Here is an 8,931-nt window from a genome sequence, read left to right on the forward strand (position 1 = left end):
GGCTGAAAAAAAAAATGGATCTGCTTTTATAGATTGAACATCTCTCCAGAGTCAAACTACTTGTCTCTACTTTATCTGACAACAAACTGTATCCAGATGAGGGTTTCCAAACTATCTAGCTCTCATAAGGGAATTCTTGCGGCATGTTACAAAGAGCTCGCATCGTATTGCTTGCTACATCAAGCAGCTGCAGGTGTTCATCCGCACCATCAACAAGACACTGCAGATCCACAACTGAAAACAGTCAGAATTATTCATCCAAAAAATAGAACAGTAAGAATTTCGCACAATAGAATCTTTTGCCGTAATTTCTTATGAGCAACGGGAGCAAACAGAACAATATCAAAACAATGGATAACTGGATAATTTTATAAGTTCCTGAGAAAAAATAGACAATAACATTTTTATAACCTTAAGTCAAATCATGGTTTGTCCACCCTACCAACCTAAGAACTTCCCAAAAAAATGTAATAAAATATCAGCAGCAATTTCCAATTATAGAAAGTTATTAGGACTAGATTTTAAAATGACAATTGACAGTACTGGGGTCTTTTTTCTTTTTGGTAAAGGGCAAATAACAAAGTAAGTAAACCCTAGGCCACTCCAGAGAGAAAGAATAGATTCTACAATGATCTCAAACTTCTGAACATTATCTTATGTTTTTGAAATATGCTTTGCCTTCAGGCAATCTCAAATATACAAAAAGACAACAGCTAAATTGTATATAATATATATGACTTCTTGACTAGAAAGCCACCAACATTAAGGCAAAACCTCATTTCATTTTGAACAAAATGATACCAAATTCAACAATTTTAAACTCTTGGCAAACTTAGAAATTAAAATGAGTAACCTTATCTGCTTCGGCCAATTTCTTGCAAATTCTTGCCTTCTGTTCATCTGATATGTCATCTGCCTCAACAATCACCTCAAGTACCTGGAAAAAAAAATTCTGTCACTAGTATCTTTATCTAGAAACTGATAATAGTATAGAGCCACCAATAAAAGTAGCATTTTGAGACCTGAGAAAGCATCTGAGAGACTGGATATCCCTCAGCAACTATATTATTGACTTCCTTGTTTGCCAAATCAAAGTTACCGCTTTTGCATGCTATAAGAAGTTTCTCGGTAACCTCTTGTGGGATGACCTAACAAATTGAGATTTTAGGAGTCAGCACATGGTAGGATTTCAAAAACTGAAGTAGAAAATCATTGTACCGTTTGTACGGAACAGTGCTTAGGATTTTCTTCAGTTGCTGTTAAGTTACAGCAAAACAAACAAAATAAAATGTTCCAATGATGCAACAACTTGCATTGATTTATTTGATCATCAAAAAATCATAAAACTGGCTGCAAAATGTTGGAATCACAGGACGCACACAAGTGTGAAAATTCAAGGATGAAACACCAAACATTTTGCATTCCATCTTAAACAGCTTGTTTATTCATTTTTTTTTTTATTTTTTTTCTGGGCCATCCTATTTATTCATTGCAACTTCAAAAACTTGCATTCAAGAGCACAATGCTCTTTGACCTTGAGACAGCTTTTTAATATCTAACCACAAGGCTAGAAAGGGATTTAGATATTTTTTTTTTTCAAGAAAAAAAAAACCCCATAAAAACGTAAAGCAGCCATAATTAAATCTACTCTATTGCATGCCTGCATGCATATCTATGTATGTGTTTCTATGTGTGTTAAGACAAACAAAGCCTTTTGAAACTTTATCATAACTTACCCCAGACACACTAATCAGGTCCTTGGAAGAAATGGATGATCCAAATAATCGCGCAGCTGACTGGAACATGCAAAGACACAGATTTAAAACTTAAAATCATATGTTACATACTAAAGCTTCAACTCAGAGTCCATGGAACAAGTAGCAGAACAGGAAAAACACAGATGAAGATGGATTAAAACTAGAAGTGTCACGTGGAATAAACAACTGAAACACGGCTTCAATCCAAACAACAGTGATAACCAACAGATATTAGCCTCTAGACAATTGTTATCACCCCCTACAAGTGCATCTGGATTGGTAAATTAGACCAAATGCAGGGAATTGAGTATTCCCACATAAAATGCTAGCCACTTTAGAATTTAGGTTATAGAAATTCTAAACAAACACCAGTATTTTGACAGGAAGACCTACACTCTGAATCCTCCATCCGATTTTAACCATGACCATATATCAATGGAAGACCATTTAGGATGTAGAGATTGTAGAAAAGTGAGGAATTTGGTTCTTTCTAGTGATTATCCATCAAAATTTCAAAAAGAATACAATTCTGCATTATAACAGAGAAAAAAACCATAATATTCATATATTTGAACACATATAATAGGAAAAAGTACAAACCACCTCTCACCTGTAAGTAAGTAATAGCCCGACGAAGATCACCCTGTGAAATAGAACTTAAGGCAGAAAGAGCCTACAATTATGCATCATATTAATGAAGTTAGAAAACCTAACACCAATGCAATGAAGAAAATCTACCCTGAAAACTATTTCAAACGGCAAACTCTAAGCCATAATGTTTACACCTCAGCATCTAGATTGAGGCCTTCTTCTTTGCTAATATGCAATATACGACTGCTCATGATATCTTCAGAAAGTGGCTTGAACCTGAACTTTGCACACCTTGAAGCAAGTGGTTCTATGATCCTACAGAAAATACAAATATGCATATCATAAAGTCCAAGGCTCACCCTTCAATCATCCAGATATGTGATGAAGAAGAAGAAGAAGAACATAAGAGCAAAAACAACTTGTGGGTTTATCTTTTTCATCAAATGCAAGTCATCAACTTGATCCCTATCTTTTGCTCTCAGTTAATCTAATCATCGTTAATCTAAAACAAGAGCAAGTGAAGATGAGGTTTTTCTTGTCAATTATGATATTACTTCAATCTTTGGTTTTACATGCAACAACTAAATAAATTGGAATCAATGAAATATGTTACTAATGACAATGAGTTTTCTTAAATCACTCCTAAACCTTGATGAAGTAACATACATGAACTGAAACCTCTATCAAAACTAAAAGTTGGATTAGGAAATTCTGTGATGCAGAAGTCATTACACATCAGAGAACTCTGGTTTTACACATCTTCAAGAGCTCATTCATGTAATTTTCAAGTGGATAATTATATAATAACCTATACTTTGAAATTGATTCGTTAGTCAGGGTACTATCAAGATTCACACTAAATCCATCTGAACAGAAGGACATCAACAAGGAATGCACAAAGTTGTACACTTGTACTTCACTTTGAAAAAGAAAAAAGTAACAGCAAAAAACACAAACAAGAAGTGTACTTCAAACAAGCAAACAGTCAGTGAGGCTTACCTGCTTATGTAATTACAGATAAAAAAGAATCTCGTAACTTTGGAGTAAGTTTCCATAGTACGCCTCAGGGCATTCTGTACAGTAGAATATAAGCAGTATGGTAGTCATAATACTTTTCACTGAACAAAACTAAGAAAGAAAAAAATGGGTAACAAACATGCCTGAGCATCTTCAGTCATTGAATCTGCCTCATCTAGAATTATGATCTTGTATGGTGGGCATGGATAACCCCTGAAGTATTATTGTACATAAAAAAAAAATAATAATAAATTAAAAAATTAAAAATTAAAAAGGCATAGAAGAAAATATAGACTTAAATGGGAATAACAATTGTTACAAGATATGAGTACACACCCTTGACGATGACCAGAACCTACGGCCACAGCAGCAAAATCTTTGATCTTTGTCCGAACAACGTTGATACCACGGTCATCACTTGCATTCAGCTCCAGTACCCTAGACTTGTAGAGCTCAGGCCTGCAAAACATAGTGGTTTTATTACATAGAGAAGACGACAAGTTTTGGCTATCAACTCCACTATCTAAGATGATAGTCTTAGGATGTCTGCAAGCATGCTTTAAGAAAGAACTAATATATCAGAGTTTCAGACAGCAAGACCGGTTTTATATATCTTATCGCATCAATAATCTAAAAGTATTTGATATACACTGAGGGTTTAATAACTTAAATTGGGATGTCAAAGTTGGATGAAGAGCAGAAAACAGGGTAACTGACTAATTGTGCCAAGTTTCAAACTATAGAAGGTCTAGATCTGATGATGTGTTTTTCAAAATGGCACGCAATGTTTTGTCCCATTCTGACTATTACGCAATTATTTAGTTCCTAAAAATATTTTCCAAAGAACAAATTTTTCCAAGGAAGCTTCATGTGTTTCAATGGATTTTCTTTTTCTTTTTTCCATAAAGCTCTGTGAAAAGATTTTAGTATCTCTTAGTTAGCTTTCGATACGCATAAATAACAAGAGATAAAAAAACAAAGGTTCTCGTACAGAATGTTTCCCATAGAAACAAACAGATACATGCTGTGCTTTTGAGCAAAAGTGGTGCTTACAAAGCAGGTGGGAACAATTAAGCCCCCAAAGAGACTCACTGTCCTCCAAATATTCTCAGCAAATATTTCATTTATCCACTCTTCAGAAGGTACATATCTATCATATTGAATTGGATGGCAAAGATATTTTGGTAAGTTCGGTGGGATTTTTTAGTCCAACAGCTCAATTTAAAATATTAACTTAGAAGTAGTATCAATGTCTTGAATTGGAAAATATTAGTTTTTGCTTCCAAAACCATTTAGGTAAATAGAAGAATACCCTTTTCCATACCTTTGGACTTTGGCAAATCCCATATAATCAATTCACTTTCATAGCTCAAACACTTTTTACTCTCTTCGGGTTTATTTTTCTTATTTTGTGAACTGATTCCCACCATCCAAAAACAATACATTTTCAACATTGTAAAAATTTTCAAAGTAACATAATGACATTTACTGGAATCAAAATTAATAATTCAAAAAATGTATAGGCAATTGGTGCAGTGGCTGACCCGAACAGCTGGTGGGCAATGGCAAGCGCGGTGGTGGTCTTGCCGGTGCCGGGCGGGCCGTAGAAGAGCATGTGCGGGCACTACAAAGCAACAAAAGCATTAACAATATTGAGGATATTATTCATCCAAAAAAAATATTGAGGAGATTGAAAAACGATGTTAACAACAACTTGGGGTTTTTTGAAATTGAACGATCTGTAGTGAAAATGTAAATAGCTGTTACATTGGTGGTCTCGAGGGTGTTGGTGAGGACCCGGACCACCTCGTCCTGTTGTGCCACATCTTTCACTTGCCTTGGCCGACTGAGAATAATTGTCAAAAATGTATACTCCAAATATAAATCACGATAACAATAATAATAAAATCCACCAGCATAACGAAACCATGAGATGCAATAGAGAGAGAGAGAGAGAGAGAGAGAGAGAGAGAGAGAGTACTATTTTTCGACCCAAGGCTGAGAGCTGTGCAACAATGGCGCCATTTCTTTCTTCCCTGTAAGAATTCTCTTTTCCCACGGCCTTTATAGGGCTTTTTTCCCGCTTTGAGGAGAAAATCGACTCTTTTTGTGACAATTTGTTAGGGCTTTCGGTTTTTTTTTTTTTTCTTCTTCTTGGAGGGGTTAGAAGAACTTTAATACGGCGACTTTTGAAGCCATGTTAGGACGAGCACATTTTATTACTATTCAAAATAAAAATAAAGAAATTCTTCTTTTATTGAAAAAATGTCCCTAGAGTCGCCATAATAAAAAAACTCTTTCAATCACATTTTATTACTATTCAAAAGGAGTTACTCCTTCCAAGATCATATGGGAAGTGAAAGTTAGATTGATTTTTAAGTTTGTTTCAAAGTAGTCTTGTCTTTAGAATTTGCTTTGTATACTCTCTTTGGTGTTTAGAACTGTATTTGTTCGCTCTTTGTATTGATTGTTGTTTCCTCTGTTACGAGGAAGCATTTGTGATTTTGTGTTTGGTTCTTGTTTGAACTGAGTTTCCAAGGCTTTGGAGTGTTGTTTTGTTATGTCTGAGTAATAAATGTTTACCAAACGGAGCATATGACTACATATACATTGATGCTTGGTATCATGCCGTCCTCGATCTACAAAAATAACTTTTATTGTCATTATTGATTTTTCCATTTTTACAATCAGACTGAAATTACTCTGCTGCTAACTTTTCACACAACTAAAAATACAACTATCTTGTGTGGCAGGAAATCATAAGATAATTATGATTTTTTTTTATTTAGTCCAGGCATTGTATTCTAAGTATTCAGTTTTAGACAGACAAGTTCAAATTAAGTGGCTCATGGGCAGTAATTATGATTTGAATTAGAATGTACTCCAAAAAGTAGTGTGAATTCCTTCCTCAAATAAGCCACGTTCAAACTCAATTAGACTTTGCAATGTCCAAAGAAGAATATTACAGTTGTGTCACAATTGTTAGAAGACGAAGATACCACCATGGCCTTATCAATTTATCTAAATCCGACAAGACTCGCATGACAATACAGATGTGGTTATCATTTTTTTAGGTATTCGCATCGATATTATGTGATTATTATCTGCATTTACGGGACTATTATGATTATTATATGTTATCCGTGTATGAGGCAATATGCGTTTTAGGTTTTGAAACTATAATTCTTGCTTCTAATAAATACAAATGTGTGTTATCTATGGTTGAATACTATTATTCAAATCACACTTGTTAATCATTTTGTCATAAAATTTATATCTCATACATTATTTAGCTTATTGTATCGTCTATTTATAATTGGTAAATGAGAAACACAAAAAAAAAAAAAAAAAAAAAAAAAAAAAAAAAAAAACCCCATTATCTACATATGCGGGTAATGGTTTTTGATATCCGCATTCGCATATTCGCCAACTGATCATGATTCCCACCACCACCAAGTTGGTTGGTTCAAGTTCTGGTTCACCAACTGGAGCCCCATATTCGCCAACTGATCATGATTCCCAGGGCTTGGTTTGAGCATCAAACAACTGCTTCAGCAAGTCTCTTTCTCTCTTCATTTCCTCATATTGGGCTGCACCATTTTCCTCTGTTATTTACACATTTTATGTTCATGAGAGGGAATGGAGAGTGAGAGAATTATACCTTCTTTGAACATAATTTCACTGGAAAAGGCCGTAAGCTTTTGGTTTATTGAATTGTTTTCTGCCCTCATAAGCAAATTTTGGCGAGAACTATATTCAATCCTAAGGGAGTTGATCGCTACTTCGTCCTGCATACATATCAATTTCATTTAAATATTTCACCTTAAAATAGGGACGGAGCAAGAAGGTTTAATGGACAAGGACTAAAAAATTTTGTTGGTAGGAGCTAGTAGGATAAATTTTTTTTTTTTTTTCTTTTTTGAAACTGAGGGGGCATGGCCTATACCGGCCCCCTAAATCCATCCATACCTTGAAGAAGAGTATTAACATATTAATTAAAATTCATCCATTCTTATCGGTAGAGATATGTAAATTACCTGCAGAGCTTTCACTTCTGTTTCTAGTTGCATAATATACTGGAGCTGTTTGAGTCGATATTTCTGTGAATATTGTCTGCTTGCCAAAATCCTATGGACCAAAAATAAAGAAAAATCCATACAATTAAATTGCTATTTTTTTTTTAAAAAAAATAATTTTCTTACATACAATGCTGGAGAAGTTGATAAATCGTTTTACAAAAAAATGCAAACATAAAGTTGCCATCAAATTTTCAGTTAGTAAATTAGCACCAAAGACAGGGCAATTTTTTTTTTTTTTGTTTTCCTTTTTTTTTAAAAAAAAAAAAAAATGGTGAAGAATAGGGTGTTAAGAATTAAGATCAAGCTGTTATTCCATTTTTTTGTCAAATCAAGAAAGTGTCTTGAAAACTTATTTATTTTTTTAAAAAAGATGTCTTGAAAAAGATTGCATACCATAAATGATCATTTACTAATACGGCACATTTGATGGAATTAATATTCTTATTGGCTCAAAAAAGAAAAAAATATTATTATAAATTGAATAGTCATTCATTTATTTGGTTGTACACAATTTCTTTTCTGAATAGTTATTCCTCTCCTACATAGAATTCACAAAATCTACTAATTTTTTGTCCTTAAAAAATAAAATAAACTTATTCTTTATATGGGTGGTCGGCTATTCATAGAATATTCATATTCTTTTATATAAATTTTGAGTATTTTATGAATTTTGATTTGATCACATGTATTGTCACAAAATAAAACTTATAATATGCAAGACTCATATTCACTTTTATCCCTCTAAATATGATATAACTTTTAAAATTATTATTGAATTTTAGATAAATAATCATTATATCTAACATACATTGCCCTAAAATTTGAAATTAATTAACTAAATTAGAGAACCGTTATTATGACAATTATAGTATATAGAAAGATGGATAAACTAATAAATAAAACCTCTTGTGCCTCTTGGGGTCAATGTTAGAGTCTCGATCACGGCAATCGGCCGAAGGTGTCTGAATTTCAGATTTCGCCTCAATTTCAGCAACTGTAACGCCTTGAATGGAGGCATGACATCCGTTGATCCAAGAGTTACCTACGGAGCTAAAATTCCCATGGGATGGTGGCAATAAAATGGTTGAGGTGTTGGAGCCATGACTCGTCCTATTCAGGACCTCCATTTCTTCAACAATTTAATCACCTTCAAAGACAATCCAAAGCCATATGAGTTACATGCAAAAAGCGTAGCCAAAATACTCAGTATTTCATACTTGAACAAGTCCCAGCTGAGAACAAAGTTTGCCATCCATGCATTTTATAGATGCTAGAATTCCACGAATTTGAAGCACATGGCACCAAATATGGCATGGATGCATTGCCTCAAACCCAAATAACATCGGTATACAAGTGGAAGATTGGGTTAAATACATTTATCATTTGGATTTTTTCTTAGCAAAGAAGGAAAACCATAAATGTTTTTGATTTCATTTTGTATCGTCAAATCTGAATCTATTTGTTTCCTTTTATATTCCAATATTGGC

General features: G+C 33.7%; 2 protein-coding genes across 2 annotated transcripts; both read right to left on the reverse strand.

Moving 5' to 3' along the window:
* Nucleotides 1-3: 3 nt before the first annotated feature.
* Nucleotides 4-5,501, reverse strand: LOC133867400 (replication factor C subunit 2). The gene is made up of 12 exons (XM_062304150.1): nt 5,347-5,501; nt 5,133-5,211; nt 4,910-4,989; nt 3,702-3,824; nt 3,509-3,578; nt 3,348-3,421; nt 2,543-2,663; nt 2,368-2,430; nt 1,737-1,796; nt 1,023-1,148; nt 854-937; nt 4-220 (listed from the first exon to the last, which is right to left on the reverse strand). Exons 1-12 carry the CDS (start codon nt 5,388-5,390, stop codon nt 116-118), a joined length of 1,029 nt encoding a protein of 342 aa, XP_062160134.1. The 5' UTR covers nt 5,391-5,501; the 3' UTR covers nt 4-115.
* Nucleotides 5,502-6,875: 1,374 nt separating this feature from the next.
* Nucleotides 6,876-8,571, reverse strand: LOC133865628 (basic leucine zipper 34-like). Its single transcript, XM_062302045.1, has 4 exons — nt 8,348-8,571; nt 7,403-7,493; nt 7,027-7,153; nt 6,876-6,970 (listed from the first exon to the last, which is right to left on the reverse strand). The coding sequence occupies exons 1-4, from the start codon at nt 8,569-8,571 to the stop codon at nt 6,876-6,878; spliced, it is 537 nt and encodes a 178-aa protein (XP_062158029.1).
* Between the last annotated feature and the right edge of the window lie 360 nt (nt 8,572-8,931).

This window comes from Alnus glutinosa, chromosome 4, assembly GCF_958979055.1.
Source record: "Alnus glutinosa chromosome 4, dhAlnGlut1.1, whole genome shotgun sequence".
NCBI lineage: Eukaryota > Viridiplantae > Streptophyta > Magnoliopsida > Fagales > Betulaceae > Alnus > Alnus glutinosa.

Excerpts from the sequence above, each read along its gene's own strand:
- LOC133867400 (XM_062304150.1), bottom strand. The coding sequence starts at position 5,390 with ATGGCGCCATTGTTGCACAGCTCTCAGCCTTGGGTCGAAAAATA. Across the intron at positions 2,664-3,347 it reads ATCTGTAATTACATAAGCAG|GATCATAGAACCACTTGCTT; the intron begins GTAAGCCTCACT and ends TATTTTCTGTAG. Across the intron at positions 221-853 it reads AATTGGCCGAAGCAGATAAG|TGTCTTGTTGATGGTGCGGA; the intron begins GTTACTCATTTT and ends GTGGATCTGCAG.
- LOC133865628 (XM_062302045.1), bottom strand. The coding sequence starts at position 8,571 with ATGGAGGTCCTGAATAGGACGAGTCATGGCTCCAACACCTCAACCATT. Across the intron at positions 7,494-8,347 it reads GACCCCAAGAGGCACAAGAG|GATTTTGGCAAGCAGACAAT; the intron begins GTTTTATTTATT and ends TTTGGTCCATAG. Across the intron at positions 6,971-7,026 it reads TGAAATTATGTTCAAAGAAG|AGGAAAATGGTGCAGCCCAA; the intron begins GTATAATTCTCT and ends TGTAAATAACAG.